Source organism: Phyllostomus hastatus, unplaced genomic scaffold, assembly GCF_019186645.2.
Source record: "Phyllostomus hastatus isolate PE091 unplaced genomic scaffold, TTU_PhHast_1.1 phas_contig_210, whole genome shotgun sequence".
Lineage (NCBI taxonomy): Eukaryota > Metazoa > Chordata > Mammalia > Chiroptera > Phyllostomidae > Phyllostomus > Phyllostomus hastatus.
In genome coordinates, this window is record NW_025333737.1 from 24,432,340 (window position 1) to 24,448,537 (window position 16,198).

Here is a 16,198-nt window from a genome sequence, read left to right on the forward strand (position 1 = left end):
TGTCTTAGGTTGTCCCTCCCTTGAGGAATCTTACCAGTCATTGGCTAACCAGTCATCTACCCCAGGGCCAAGCAGGGTGAAGTAAAGGGGGCAGAGGCTGCACCTCTGCTAGGAGGATAAGTTTTGTCTCCTTAGTGGCTTATGGTCCCAAGGTCCCCTTCTCCTGTTGGCAGGGTTACAGCCTCTGAAACCAGGCAGGACAGTTCCCAACAGACAGTTGTTTGTAGGGTTTTTTTTTTAACTGAGCATGTAGTAGATAAAATAATTTACCTAAAGTGACACAAAATTTAGTAGTACATTTGGGCAACACATATAATAGGTATAATAGGCATAGTGTTTAATAAATGTTTGCCTTACAGAAACTCCAGATTGCTGTGTATTTTCCATTATTTCACACTGCTTCTCAAAATACAGCAACAATGCTCCCTGCTTTCTTTCTTTTCATTTGAATTAGCTTGCTGAATTCAAGCTTAAGAGAGATATGAGACTTCAGTGTTATTCAAAGCTACTAGTTGTGACTGAAAGCTTTGTGTGAAATCAGATTAATCCCACAATTGACTAACTCATTGATTTTAGGAATTATCAATAGTTTATCAACTGTAGTTTAAAATAGATTGATTATATCAATACCCTTTTAGTATTCTGAATATAACACAAACACACATTCCCCCTATCGCTATGAATTATGGGAGTCCAAGTGAACCAGGACATGGATTTGAATTTTGGGGGTCTGAAGTTTCATCCACTGTTTTAAAACATGAATAGATTCACCACCAAATTGATCTACAACATTCACAGACAATAACATCTGTTACTGATTCCAAGATGATACAGTAAAAAGCATGAAATACAAAATGTGTCCTGACTTTGATGAAATGTTCATCTCATGAATTTGTGACAAAAGAAACTCATTCATTGGACAGAGTTACAAAGCTTCTTGTTTAGTTGCCTATTTCTCGGAAGTTAAAATTACTTTTAAATTTATTAGCATTATTCTGTCATTATTTATTTGTCTTGAGGTTACCCAAATAGTTTCCTTTAAAAATAATCACATTAAAATAACAATGCAAATTAATCTAAATTTTTTACAGAGTAACTTAAATACATGGATGTTTTTGTTCTCCCACACTGGTTTTGTCATGCTGTTCTACAAAAAGATTCTAAAAGAAAGGGAGCAGAGGAAGTTCTGGGCTTGGAAATGTTCATTTCAGTCTGCAGATGACCAATAGGAAGGGAATAATTGGGAAATGGTGGCATGTTTGCTGAAAAGGCTATTATGTGCATGCTAAATTGAGAATGGAGAAAACAACTCAGGAAGTAATGTTTGATGAAAGAAACAGGCAACAAAATTATAGGTACCCTCTTACAATTACCTAAATGAGAGAGAATCTTTTTATCCCTTTTTGTGTTCTTCTATTGTGATTATTTAAGTTACGTGGTTCTTAATATCTAAGGACTATCACTGAACTTATTTCAGGGAAAAAGTGAAAAGGAGTCTGTAGGTGAGTATTCTTATAACTCTGGTAAATAGCAGTTCTAGATGGAGCTTCTGTCTTTCTCCCCTTCCTAGATTCATTAAACAACCGTGTATTAAACACTATGCCTAGTGCACCTATTACTTGTGTTGCCTTTTTGTAGCCCAAGCACCACATCTACCCATGAGATAGTTTTAATTTAGTTAGGGAGGTAGGGCTATGGGAAGACATGAATTAAAAGTATATGAAGAAATTGTTGCAGCCATGAGAAGAGTAAAAAGATATGACAACTAACTAACTATAATGTGGGATCCTGGTTGAGACCTTGGAACAAAAATTAGGTTAAAAACAGGAAATCTCAATAAAGTTGACATTCCAGAGATCCATTCCATGTCCCTTTGGGTATCGCTACACATTTTTACGTGACTCTTGGTAACTTCTTATAAACTCTTGGTTGTAAATATCATCTATATGCCAAAGAGTCCTAAACATGTATCTCTTCTTAACCTTTCCTCAGAACTCGTTTGATATCCACCTGCCTACTTGACATCTCCGCACCAAGCTCACAAGCCATTGCAAACAGAACTCTTGACTTCATTTACTTCACGCTCCAAAGCTACTCCTTCCCCAGTCTCCCTTGTCATCTCAGTGACTGTCAACGTAGTCACTCAGGCCACACACAAGGTGGGAGTTATCCTTCACCCATGGTCTTTAACTTCCCTCATCCAGTCCATCACTATGTCCTATTCACTTTTCCTATAAAAAATATAGGGTCCAGCCACTCCTATTTTCACCGGCACTGTCCTAGTTGAAGCCACCATCATCTTCTGGACTGTTACCCACATCATCAAGCCTCATCTCTGCCCTCCCTTCCCGTGCCTCTCCTGTGACCACATATTTATCCTGAAAAAGCCAAGCTCCTTCCTGCCTCCTTATAATCCATCTGAAATACTATCACTGTTGACCTTTATGAGGCTGGATCTTTTTTGTCATTTAAATCTCAGATCGAGTGTCATAATCTCAAAGGTCACCACTGTCACATGATCTAATGTGTCCTTCCAGTTACTCTATTACCTCATCTCTTAAATTATGCTGCACAGTACTTTATCTAGTGTTCTCCTTATAGTTTAATTCCATTGTTTGCTTTTTTCCTGTACTCATTGGAATGCAAGTTCTTGAAAAACAGAACTTTGCATCCTCGATGCATAGAATACTGCCTTACAGTCATAGGTGCTCAAATGTTTGCTGAATTAATGAAAGTGATAAATAGGAATAGACACTAAAGTTCTAAAATTCATAGAGGTGAGAGATTACAGTGGGGCTGGAATGATCAGAAGTTTCTTGAAAAGAGTGGGAATTGGTGAGCCTTTAAAAATGAGGAAGACTAGTCATGAAAAAAGTAGATAAAGAGGGAATTCCAGGGAACAAAAGCTGAGTGAAAGTGTGGAGAGAATCACAAACACGGTAGACTCAGGAACAGCAGGGAGAACAGAAATGTTGTAAAGATCATGGGAAATGAGATCAGAGGAGTGGTAAATCCACTCAATTTCAGAGACTCTAGAATACCAAGCTAAACACGAGCCGTGTTAGGGACTTTTCTTCTGTTGATTTTCAACTCCAACTTTACCTTGAGCCTCTGAACCATGATCGCATTCTCAGCCTTTCAGGTGAGAGTAATAAGGCTGATCTACCACCACTGGTTTTCTTTCTTTAGCTCCCAACACAAATATTGTATGATTTCAAGGTCAGCTTGCTTGGGTCTGGCCCAAGGGGTAAGGGGATTCCAGCTTATACCCATCTTCAGTGCTTGGTACTATCACTTTGTCACCCAGTTAGCCAGTGCAATTCTTGGGGGTCCATGTGTTCCCTCTAGAGTTTATGGTAAGATGGGGTCATAAAGGGAGGAGGGGTAGAAAGGAGTCTCATCCTTGTCTCACAACTTCAGAAAAAGTAAAGAACGGCAGAGATGTAAACACTCTCAAGTATGGCATTTCTTCCCCCTAACACTTACCCCCTTGCTTTTAAATGAAATGCATTAAACTAAATAAAGGAGTTTGCTATGGCTTTCATGTCCCCAGGCAGGGAGCCAGCTCCTGGTGCTCATCCATCTGTCAAGCGAGTGTGGGCCTGTCACCCAACTTAACACTTTTGTCCACATCCCCACTTGACTACAAATATAGGCATCACCACAACGTCTTTGGATATAGACTAAAATGTCCCCAGGGCTGCTTAAGCTGGATTTCAATTTTTCATGCATTTACCCAACTTTTATTGGGCACCTCGTATGTACCAAGCTTTGCACAAATAATGGAATTTCAAAAGGAGACACAGCCCCTGACCTCAAGAAAGTTGTAGGCTGGTGTGAAAGAATGACATGGAAACAGATAAGGGTGGGGCACTATCTAAATGCTAACATGAGGGATAACATAATACCAGGGTTCACGGAAGAGGGAGAGACCTAGCTGGTGGTGTAAAAGTCAAGCACTTGGAGAAGAGCATTATGCTCAGCAGGTCCAGAGGGCACCAGGCAGTGCACTCGGGACGTCATCACGCTCCCCCTGGTGAGCCATGCTCTTCTCAGTGCTCCTGCTTCCCATGGAGGCGGCAGAACTGGCCACGAGAGCAAAAACAGGAAGTCCTTAGGGTAGGGGCTGTGATACTTTCGCATCCTGCCTCCCACGTAAGCAGGACTTTTTCACCTTGCAACATCTGGTGTTCTCCTGATCCAATGGGCTCAGTGCCTCCTTCATTGAGTTAACTCCTCAGGTGAGAAAAGCAGTTTCACGGGCAAACAACTGTGCAGAGCTCCTGCTATCACGTGGAAACCAAGTAACCATAGCAGCTCGTGCGCTCTGACTGCCTTCTGTGTATTTGACACCGTCTTTTCTTTTTGTAAACCATCTGGCACAAATTATCATTGTACTGACCCAGGGCTTGGAAGCTCATTTTGCAATGTGCCTGGTGGTGCGTTCTGACTGCTGGTGGAGTTTTATTAAGCAATCTCCCTTTCCCTGCTGGGTTCCTGTGTGAGGCCTCCTCTGTTCCGTCCTGCACCATTGCCTTCCCTACCACACCAGGGCATGCTCAGCCATTGCCCTGGAGTGTTTTCTCCCAGGTCGGGAGACCTCTGTAGTTTCCATTCGCAGATGTCTCACAGGTGTGTTTTCTCTGTACCTGGGTTAGTTAAGTTCCTTACCTCTGCCTCGCAGCTTGTGATAAAAAGATATATATAAATATATCATAAATATAATATATATGTACACATATACTATATATATCTATTATTTACATAGAGGAGAGTTGTAAAAGTTTATTTCAAAGTGATGGGAAAGAATTAGCAGGTGAAAATATACTTACTTTATCCATGGAAACAGGTGAGATTCCCAGGAGTCGTCCAGAAACGTGCTTTATGGACTTGTGGGAGGATTAAAAGGGCTTCCAGCAATGGGGCAGGTCCTCGGTGACTGGTATGAACAACCCAGGGTGGGGTTGTGGGCCGTGTTTGCACGAGGCCCCTCCAACTTTGGTGGCTTAGCCCAGTGGAAAGAGGGGAGGGCACTGGGAGGGGGCCCTATTGAGTTTAATGTAGATCCTAGTGATTAATTTCAGGAAGCCTGGAAAAGACTTCATATTACACATACTTTATACAATGCTTATTGATCAGATATCATTCGCATGTCATTGGAAAACTCATGTATTTTCAAATTCTTTGGTTTTCTCTTTAACGTAGCTCACTTCTGAAAATTTGAGTAAGAAACAGAATTAGATGACAAAATCCTTTTTTGTTGTTGTTCAAAGACAAGAGGCAGCAAATTGTGGCCCACAGGCCAAATCTAGTGATCTCCCTATATTTGTAAATAAAGTTTTATTGGCACACAGCCACACCCATCCAGTTATATATGTAAGGATTGCACATGCCGCTATTGTGCTGTGATGGCGGAGCTGAGTAGTTGGGACAGGGACAGTATAACCTTCAGAGCTACAGGATTAACTGTCTGGCCATTTACAGTAAAAGTTTGCTGACCCCTGTCCTAAGACCCCATCCCTTCTCTGTGCCTCAGTTTCCTCATCTGTACAGGAAGAGATCAGAACCATGAACTCTGTGTTTCTTTCAAAATCCTGGGATTCTGAGTTTCCTTTTGAAGCTCACAAGTTCTCAAACTGCCACCGTGAGAAAAAGGAGAATAAAATGGAAATAAGTTTTGTTTACTATCTCAGGAGGGGCCCTTGCTATGTATATCTCCTCATGTAGCGGTGTCAACATAATTTTTTGACTAGACACCTGGATTCTCTCCAGGGGCTGGTTGCACGTTAAGTAAAGAAACCCCAACCCATCCGCAAAGAGAAGCTGAGAGCGCAGCAGAACTAAGGCTGCTCTTGTTCCCCTGTTTGCTCTAAGGAAGTCTCAGTCAGCTCCCCACTCACCGGAAATCAGATGCAAACAACAAGGTGACTATTGAGAATCTGGCCAGGAGTTAAAACGGAAATCCAGTACTTCTTTTGGTGCTCTGTCTCAAGCTGCTCTGAGGACCGTAGCAGAACTTGAAATGAGGTACCTTTTCTTTCTTTCTTTTTTTAATCCTCACTGGAGGATTTTTAGAAATTGGCTTGAGAAAGGGAGGAAGGGAATGAGAAAGAGAAACACCGATGTGAAAGAGAAACATTCGTCAGTTGCCTCCCATACAAGCTCAGACAGGGAGATCGAACCTGCAACCTAGTTATGTGCTCTGACTGGAAATTGAACCCACAGCCATTTGGTGTATGAGGACAATGTTCCAACCAACTGAGCCACCAGCCCAGGACCAGGTAGCTTTTCAGTAAGCTCTTCTGTCTTTCAATTTGCTCAACAGTATAAATCCAGACTGGACATACGAGCGCATTTGAAGACGTTACATAAAATGCCTTTGTTTTCTTTAACACTAGCCTGCAGTGAGTGTATTTTGTAACTGATGGGAATCCAATGGGCCCCACTCAGGCTGACTGATTCCAGCGGGTAAATTTGGGTCCTTCCCAATGCACGTCAATGGAAGCTAAGGAGAACTCTGCAATTCTGTCATTTGACCACACTTGATTCAGACGGTCTGACCGTTTGCCACCTGCTAAAATCTTAACATAAGCCCACTTCTGAATGGTAGCTGAAAGAGCAATGCCTTCAGATGAGGAGAGCAAAGTCATTTGCAACCTTTTGGATGGAACAGAGGTTCTCAGTGATAGTTTTGTTACTTGGAATCCTCTCAGTTATCCAGGGGCTTCGCTTTCTTCCTCTGAAATGAGATTTCTTACATGGATGCTTCAGCAGACTGCTAGGTCTTCCTTATAGGGGTGTGTGTGTATGTGTGTGCCTGTGTGTAAGCACACACACATAGAGAGAATATGAATGTATCCTAAAATCTGAAAAATCAGTCATCTTCCTCAGTTGCATTAGAATTAGCATTCCCTTTTACATCATCTGAAGAGCAAGCATCTTTGCTTTTTCTTTTTTCCTAACTCCTTTATCCTTTGGTGGAAACAACAGTTTCTTAAGAAGATGGACAAGTGGCAAAAAAAAAGTAGAAAAAAATACTTGAATATGTAATGGGGTGGTGCACAACACTACAATTCACACAGAGTGTATCTTTTAGCTATTTAGTTAAAACATTATTCTCTGGTTAGTGTTTAGCATACATTTCACTCTATCTCATTTAGCATGTACAAAGGGTGCTAAAAATAGTCCCTATAGGTCAGCGATGGTCAAAAGGGGTGCCACGGTTCCTGGAGGAGTATTTGGAAATGGGTGAGGCAATTGGAGGTTGTTGCAATGAAATGGAGTCCAAGTAGCATTAACCCAGGGAGCACAGAGATACACTCTGCAAAGCATGAGACAGTCCCAAACAATGATAAATTGTTCCATGTCTCAGCAGACATTCAAGGGAGCGAAAACTGTTATCTTTATCTGAGTCTGCAATCAAACTTCATGTTGCATATGAATACAGAGCATCTCTTATGTAGTTTTGATATACCCCAGCCCCCAGCAGTACAAATACTGTATCAGTCAAGGGAAGTCAGTACTTTATTTTGCTCCACACTCTGCCAAGAGTTATCCACTATTTTGGAAAACCACGCCACTGAGAGCAATGCTACTCGTGGATTCTGGCGTCTTCAGTACAGTACAACCATATAATTTGTGCCTGTCTCAATAAAAATTCCAAGTACTTCCTTCTATCTTCTAGCGCATCACACCCACGTATTTACAAACTGAAATATGTAGTATTTTATTATAAATTATGTTCTTTGCATTTCTCTTTTATGTTACAGTTAAAACATGACATTGATTTTTTTTTAATTATGTGTGTAAGTTAGCAGTCAACAAACTTTAGTCTTCACCTGGAGACTCTGATGACTCTTCCACTTGGCTCCCTGGCTGGACAGAACCTGTCCAGCCTCTGCTTTGAGGTCACTTCTCCCTTTGTCTGCTGCCCCAGAACAGAGGAGCTGGCTTTCAACTCAACTGCGTCTGGATCTTCTCAAGGGCTGGGGGGACCTCTGGGCTCTCTCTCTGGGCCACGTGGGACGTCCAAGTCCTGGGAAATTCACTCTACTTTGATGCTCCTGGAATGCGGTGTCTTCCCAGAGCCTCAAATAGGTTTTTCGCCCCTCTTCTATCCATGTCTAAAGTCCCCTCGCCCCACTGTCAGCTCTAGGAGAAGTTAACTTCTCTTTTACTAGTCCTGTATCATAAATCCTCTTTCGTCCCAGAGCTGCAAGCCTCAGGGGTCTTACTGCCCCAGGCAGAAAACACCTCTTCTCTCTGCCATGGGAAGGCACCTAGAGCTAAGCAGTCGCAGCTTATATGGAAACTAAAGGAATTCAGCAAATCCTCTCTCTCCGCAAAGCATTGCTTTCCAACCCATTGTTGGTGCCACTCTCTCTCCCAGAATGATAAGTCTGAAAAGGGAGACTGAAAAAAAAACAAGATTTAAAGACAGGAAATTTGAATAAAGGTTTAATGTTTACCTTACACTGGCCCAATGACAAGTATGGTTGAAATTACATTCTTTTCCTCCATTATGACAGAGAGCTGGAATATGAATGCAGTTTAATTAATACAGGGATGGACACAAATGTATGTATCACCTATACTGGGCAGTGTATACCCACATGGGAAGGAATTGCCCAGTTCACCCGTCAGCTGTCACACACGCCGAAGATCATTCTGAGGCCACGTCAGCATGAGCTCACAGATCCTCACGATATGTTGCAATGTCTCGGGATTTCAGCCCCTTCTCCCTATGATGTCAAAAGCCCTCACCATGATTATTTACATTTTTATTTTCATTTCATGGGGCCCGAGGAAAGCGGTCTGATTGCACCCCTCCCACCTCCAGTGTAGCCCTTTCAGCAAACTCCCTACCTCTCCAGTCCTAAGAGCTCTGTGTACCCGGGGGATTTTTGCCTGGCTTGTAGATGAGGTCGGCCTCTTCTCAGTTCCAGCAGAGGGTGTGTGTGTCTGTGTGTCTGTGTGTCTGTGTGTCTGTGTGTCTGTGTGTCTGTGTGTAGGGGGCTGGTGAGAAGAAGAGGTGAGCCAGAGGTAGAGATGAAGGAAGGGAATTCAAATAGACTTAAATACATAATTATAGTCTATTTCTCTTAAACAGAAATATCCTGAGTGCTTTCAATAGCACCCTGTGATAGTATATCAACAGGTTAATGATCTAATCGAACAAAAGGAGTGAGAGGGTTGCTGTTGAATTTTTTTAGTAGGACTTTTGGATAGAAAAGGATTACTGTGTGCATATTCACCCTGCTTGCTTAGACATTCAGGACACGGCACTTTACTGCTCTTATCTCAGTCTCTCTTCCTTGTTTTTCTTTAGCTCAACAGAATTCACCAAAAATCCATGAAGGCTGGTGGGCATACAAGGAGGTGGTCCAGGGAAGCTTTGTTCCAGGTAAAGCACATTTATTTTTCTTCTTAAAGAAAAGAATTTGAATGAAATATGGTATTAGCACATGTGATGGGATGTATTGTAAAAGACAGCATAGTCTGACTTAAGTGTTGTACGTTTATGGAGTGAATGGCAATTTAACCATGGCAGTGTTTTTCCGTCTGAGTCCATGTCCTAAGGGCCTTCCACCTACAGAGGACGCTGTCAGGGAGAGAGCAATGGAGGATCAAGGGTTGCAGCTCTGTCTGCTGGAATTTGGTTAAGTGAGAAAGAGCCTTTTCTTCACATTAATGAAACAGGAAGCCTGGAAAGGCTGACCATGGCAAAGAGGCCTGCTGGGATGCATGCTGTCCCTGATGTCACTTCAGGAGCATCCGCGGTCAGGACTCAGCAGAGTGGACCAAGCACCAGCTAAAAATAAAAGGCAAAGAAGATGCCGTCAGCATGGGGGAGGTGAGAGGAGAACTGAAGACAGTGTGAAGCCAGAAACAAACTTCAGTTTAGGAGCAAGAGGGAGGGCCCTTGCCTTTTCCTCCTGCTCTTATCCTGACTGTGGTCCTCACCCTCTGGCTGTGGTGATTAAGACTTTAGTGGGGAAAGAAGCAAGGGAAAGAGCAAGAATCTTAAAGAGAAAGACGGGAGGGAAGGCAGGTGAGATATTTCAAAATATTTTAACTGCTTACATATGAGAAGGTAAAAAAGAAAGCTCTCCGGGGGAGCCAAGGTGGGGTCCCCGCTCATGCCCTGGGAACAGAGGACCCCAAGTGTCAACTGAGGTTTGTACAGTCGGTGGCACATGGAAAGAGCCGTGCTCCACGTTGCCTGGTGCATTCTTGGCAGCGATGTCTTCTTTTCCTGTCCTTCTGTAGAATGTATTACATGAGCTGCGCCGAGCTAAGCAGGTTACCAGACTCCTCTGAGCATCACTTTTCTCACCTGTTTGTGTGACAATAGAACGCACTCTTGGAGCTTTTCAATAGGAGGAGAGCAGGCATGGGGAGGGAGAGTGAGTGACCCAGGAAAAAGCCCACTGGCTGCCAAATAGTCTCATAAACTGCATTACTAACTTCATAAATGCACTATGGTACATTTATTCCTTGGCTCAGTGGGATAGAGGCTGGACTTGATTAAGTCTCCCAGAAATTATCAGGTTTCTAATAATCTTGTAATGACTTAACTGTTACAAGCGATGTTCATATGGCACCTATAGATACATGATATTTTATAATTACACCTGGGAATGGGCCTTTCCAATGGATAGAATGCTTGTATGGTTTTTTTTCTGAGGAACATGCTTCTTATACTCAAGGAAATCACATTCGTAATTATAGTCTCCTGCTTTTGGATTATGGAATTAGAGCAACAAAGGGCATTTCTCCAGGCTATAGTAAGTCTTGTGAATCTAAAGTACACTGATTCTAATATCCTCTGTAGTGACTAAAATGCTCATGGATGATACTGGATGGGCTGTAGAATGTCTCTTTTCTGTGCCACTTTTTTTATGATATCCCCTCTGTTGATACATTCGTTACGTGTGTTCAAGGCTGTGTTTTGAGTTTGTTGTTGCTTCTAAAATAATCGCAGGAAAGAAATTTTACCTTGCCTTTATGCATTAATTGAAGAGCTGAACTTTCCCTCATTTCCAGTTTCAAATGGGGTAATACGTATGAAACCCACTCTATGGGATGCAGAAAGTGTGGAGTTCTAGCATGGGCTCCAGAGCCACACCTGGGGTTGAGTCCGGGTTCCAGGGCTTCCTGCTGGTGTAATTGTCAGCACATTGCCTACCCACTCTCAGGCCCTGAGTTGTCATCTGTTGGAGTGGAGATAAGGACCAAATCAGCTTCCTGAGGTTTGTGACAATTAAATTATGTAATGCAGAGAAAGTGCTAATGGTGAAGTCTGGTACATGGTGTGAGTCAGTGTCTGTCAGTCTCCTTGGTGTGACTACCATCCTTTTATCAGCAGCACCATAACTGGATATTTGCTCCTTCTCTGCTTGAGCAAAGGCAGAGAGCTAAGCTTTGGAAAATATAAGGTTACAAATGAGGGTCCCTCCTGATGCCTAAAATACAGAAGAAGGTGCTTAGGAAGTGTTCCTTGAATTCCCCCACACAGTGGCCAGCTGGGAAATGACTTTATCATCCTCTGTGTTTAACACCCCTGATGACTTTCGGCTTCCTGGTCAAGAAGACTGGTATCTGATCATTTCACTTCCTAAACTTTTGGGACCTTCAACTCTGCTAAAGAAAAAAATAGGAGTCATAAGAATTTTGAATTACATAAGTGGACCTGAGGTTCTCACATCTGACGGACTCTGGATGACCTGCATTATCTGAGCAGTGCTTCAGGGCAGACAGTGGACCCTTTATCTCTTATTAAGAATGAGAGGGTTCTTTAGTTTGCCACTGCGATTTTTTTTCAGGTTACAGATGTGTTAAAGAAAAGAGAATTTTGTATGACTAGACTACCTGGAGAAGAATTATTGTCCCATAGGTTCTTTACAAGAATGTCTAGAAGTAACTGTCAGTTGGCATAACAGTTGTGAATCTATGACTTCAACAAAGCATGTGCTGGATGGAAGTGTGTGATTTCTGTAGTATTAACAAGAACAAGGTTGCCCAAGCAGAGCTATCTTTGATCAGTTCAGTTGCATGCATGGAGCAGTCACCTGTTGTTGAGCACCATGCAAGGGGCTGTTGATAAAGAGGTACCAATACATGGTGTTTATTTAAGGGTTAACCCACAGTCTAAGGAGGAAGATAAGCCATAAACCCATGACTTGGTATGACAAGAGCTCTGATAGAATTGATAGGACATGTAAAGAAGGCCATAAAGATCATGGTGGGGAGGCTCAGTTGGTTGGAACATCATCCCATGCCCTGAAAGTTGAGGGTTTGATCCCCAGTGAGGGTGCATACAGGAGGCAACTGATGTTTCTCTCTCACATTGATGTTTGTCTCCCTCTCTCTCTCTCTCACTTTCTCTCTCTCTCTCTCCCTGTGTTATAATCAATAAACATATCATGTGGGAATTTTTTTAAAAAGCCCAGAAATATTGAGCTTCTGCCTGCTAATGTTTAACAGACTTTGCCGTTCACCCACTTAAATCCATACTTCCATCCAACCCCACCTGTGGTCACAGTCTGCCTTGCAGGCAGACCCCCGATTTTGTTCGAATGTTCACCGTCCACACAGCCATGTGCTCAGGGAAGGAGCACCTCCCAGCCCCCAAAGGTTACTCTTGGCTGCTATCTACAACAATCCTGATGATTCCAGTCTCTTTCTTGACAATAATTGATTTAGATATCATAGTGGCCAATATAATGTGTCAACTTGGCTAGTCTACATTACCCGGATATTTGCTCAACTATTATTCTAGATGTTTCTGCAAAGATAGTTTTTAGATGAAATGAACATTTACATCAGTAGACTTTGAATAAAACAGATCATCCTCCGTGAAGTTGGTGGTCCTCATCCAATCAATTGAAGGCCTTAAGAGAACAAGGCTGAGATCTCTGAAGAAAGAGGGAATTGTGCTCCCAGAAGCCTTTGGTTCTCGCGCTGCAACACCCATACTCCCCCGGGTCTCCAGCCTGCCCACCTGCCCTGCAAATCCCAGATTTGTCAGTTTCTACAATCAGACGAGTCAATTCCTTAAAATAAAACTCTCTCTCCACACACCCCCACATACCCACACACATTCAATCAGTTTTGTTGCTCAGGAAAATCCTGATTAAGATATTCACACAGACATGAACATATGACAAACAGTTCTACCCATGGCTTTCGAGGGAAAGCCTGCTGAACAAACTTGGAAACAAAAGGCACACACTGAAGATGGCAGAACAGAAAGTTGGAAGGAATCCACATCTGTTATGGCCCATTGAGCATTGAATTAAGTATGGAATCACCTCTGCATTGATTTTCTTAAGCAAGAAAACAAACCTCTTATTGTCGGAGCCACTTCGAATCAGGCTTTCTGTCACTTGCAGCCCAAGGCATTCTTCCAGGTTCAGGTTTCTCAGTGCAAGGCACAGAAGGAAGGAAGTGGGAACTGGGTCCTGACAATGTTTAGGATTACTTCAAGTGGAGAAGCAGGAGAGGGTGGGGAATATCGGAGTAAATTACAGCGCTGGTGAAGAAGGCTGAAAATGCACTGTGGGCTTGGGGGCTGAGGGTACTTCCGAGTGTCTGAAGGGCAGGGAACACAGCACAGCCTGACGAGGGAGCAGGCCAGCAAGTTCCTTAGGTGCCAGGCTGTGAAACTTGGAGTTCTCATTTCAAGAGCTTAGACACAATCCCTTTAAAATTAGGAAAATTGGAAGACACTTCTAAGCTCTAGAAAGTCACAATGAAATGCGTACTTTAACGGAGGTATACTCTATTTCAATGAGGTTATCATAGGCAGAAGAATCCAGGAGGTGTTTTTTTCTCCTTATTTTTTTATCATCCGGGTAACAGATGGTAAGCACCTATACTAAGACTGTGAAAGTGGGAAAAATGGGTTAATTGTGGGGTTTGTTTAGTAGCATTTAAAGTATATATCTCTCTCACACATGTACATAACACATTTATAATTTAGCATAAATATATACACACATTTCACACATTTCAGAAAAATTTGTGCCAAATACTGTCTATCCACATTTCATCCATCCAAAACAGTAGGGAAATTGGGCATTCTCTTCACAGGAGGCACTATTTCAGGAACTGGGATTTTGAAAACACATGACCTTGAACTTCTTGGAGCTTACAGTCTTGTGGGAGAGACAGTTCACTAAAAGTAATAAGAGCGTCTCCCACCCACCCCCGGAACCTGCTTCACATGGCAATATTTGGATGGGGAGTTGCTTTCTCCCTTTTCACACTAAGACATCAGAATCTGGGGCTCATTTCCATTTTAAAGCTTTAAGTCATTACACTCAGCATATATATATATATTTTTTTTTTTCCAACTTTATGAAATGCTAGATAGAGCAGGAACCTCTCTTCCACTCCTCCTCCTCCAGAAGATCTGTCCAGGTTGCTGAACCTACACTCTTCAGTTCTCTTATCCAGCAAGCTCCCTTTGGACATCTGTTTTCAGCATGGCCAGACTTGGCCTTTGGTGGGTGAAGACATGAGGAGGTTCCTCTGTGGCCTCCAGGAGCTGAGGACAATGGGAGAAAACTGGGTAAATGCCTATCACCTCACAGTGTTTCCCAGACTGCCCAAAAGGGTGTTTGGGGCTCCCCTGTGTCAGAGGGCTTCCCAGCAAAGTCAATGCCTAGACCGAGTCCTGAGGTAATATGTATGATTCTACTGGGGGAAGAAGGTATTTCAGAGAGGGGAGCAAGATGGGCAAAGGCCAAGAGACTGAGAAGAGAGAGACTTGCTAGAGTAAGATGAGATCAAGGGACTTAGAACTGAAGAGGGTGGCCAGGGCTCTGTCATGGAAGACCATACCTGCTGTGAGTTTGGATTTACCATAAAGGTATTGGGCACCAGGGCAGAGATTGTAAGTAGTGAAGAATTCAGGGTGAGGGATGAAGGAGATGTGAGCTAAGATAGGAGCTGTGGGCACTCTGGGGAGGGTCCAGCGTCTGGGGGCAGGATCCTTGTCTCCTTCTGTTACAGGGTGCAGCCAAGAGGGGGGACCCCAAATGGGCATTTGAAATGGGGTCCAGAACTTAAGGTGTCCAGGAGATTTTAAGATGTCTCCACGCCCCCCCCCCACAGTGTGGGTTGGGGGAAGGGACAAATGGAGCAGGGCCATTCAGAGCTGTTTTGCATAGCAACAGCCTTGCAGCTACCCTCTGGCGTTGTCATTTAACATATCTATAGCCTTTGGCTGGTCTCTTAGATATGTTAAATAGCTGGGGGCAGATCCCCCAAGCTACAGCGCCTGCGTGGGAGCTCGGAGAAGATTGGCTCCAGGACATGGGCCACACCTGCCCAGACTAATGATGGCAGCCCAGTAAAGCTGGAAGGATATGAATTCTGGCATGTGAAGCCGAGTGTGGGAGGAGTCGGAAATGAGGCTGCAGAGGAAGATTGGCCGGGGGGATTTAAAACCCAGACTTGGCGGCCATTGGAGGAGAACCGTGCTGCTTTAGGAGAGAGAACCACGAGGCCTGGACAGAGGGGGGACCCCCGCAGCTTTAGAAGGGGGACCACCACCTGGTTTTAGCAGAGATCCCCGCGACTCAGTGGAGGGTGCCGGGAACCCAGGGAGGTCTCCCAGTCGAGATGGAGTATTAACTGGGAAGAACGAGAAGACTGCCTGAGCCATGGACTTCTATTTCCTTTCCTGAGATACGGTACTCTGGACTGGGCAAAGGGGGAAGGAAGGAAGGACTGTGTCTGTTTGTGGGTGTTTTAAGGGACTTTAAGATTTTTGAGGAAGAGATTAGGTCACTACTTGAAGTCTGTATAGCATTAAATAAACATTTCCTTTCCTTTTCATGAATCTCTGGCATTGAGAGACGTCTTTCCTAAGGCAGCGGACATAACGGACCCGGGGCTTTCTTTCAATAATAGTATATTGTCCCAGTCCCCTTTTGTCTGTTCTGTAACACTTCTACTCCCTGCCCCTTCAGGTCATAGTGCAAATGTTGCCTATAGCAGGACTCATTATTTGCTAAATCAACTTGGATCAGAACAGAAGACTCATTGCCCATTGAAGCCAGGTGTAAATCATCATCATTGCCATCACCATCATCAAGACCACCATTGTTGGGGACCACCCTACCTGGTCTCAGGAAGCTGTAACCCCCATGACTTAGGCTGAGTGAAAGACCTCCGGACCAGGAGCCAC

At 43.4% G+C, this 16,198-nt stretch overlaps 1 protein-coding gene across 3 annotated transcripts in view; it reads left to right on the top strand.

The window, feature by feature from the left end:
• Positions 1 to 16,198, top strand: part of CA10 (carbonic anhydrase 10) — a 454,702-nt gene that overhangs the window by 59,438 nt on the left and 379,066 nt on the right. For all 3 annotated transcript variants that reach the window (XM_045836822.1, XM_045836824.1, XM_045836823.1), the window contains one exon: positions 9,329 to 9,403. In XM_045836822.1, coding sequence (XP_045692778.1) covers positions 9,329 to 9,403 — 75 coding nt within the window. The remainder of the gene's footprint in view (positions 1 to 9,328; positions 9,404 to 16,198) is intronic.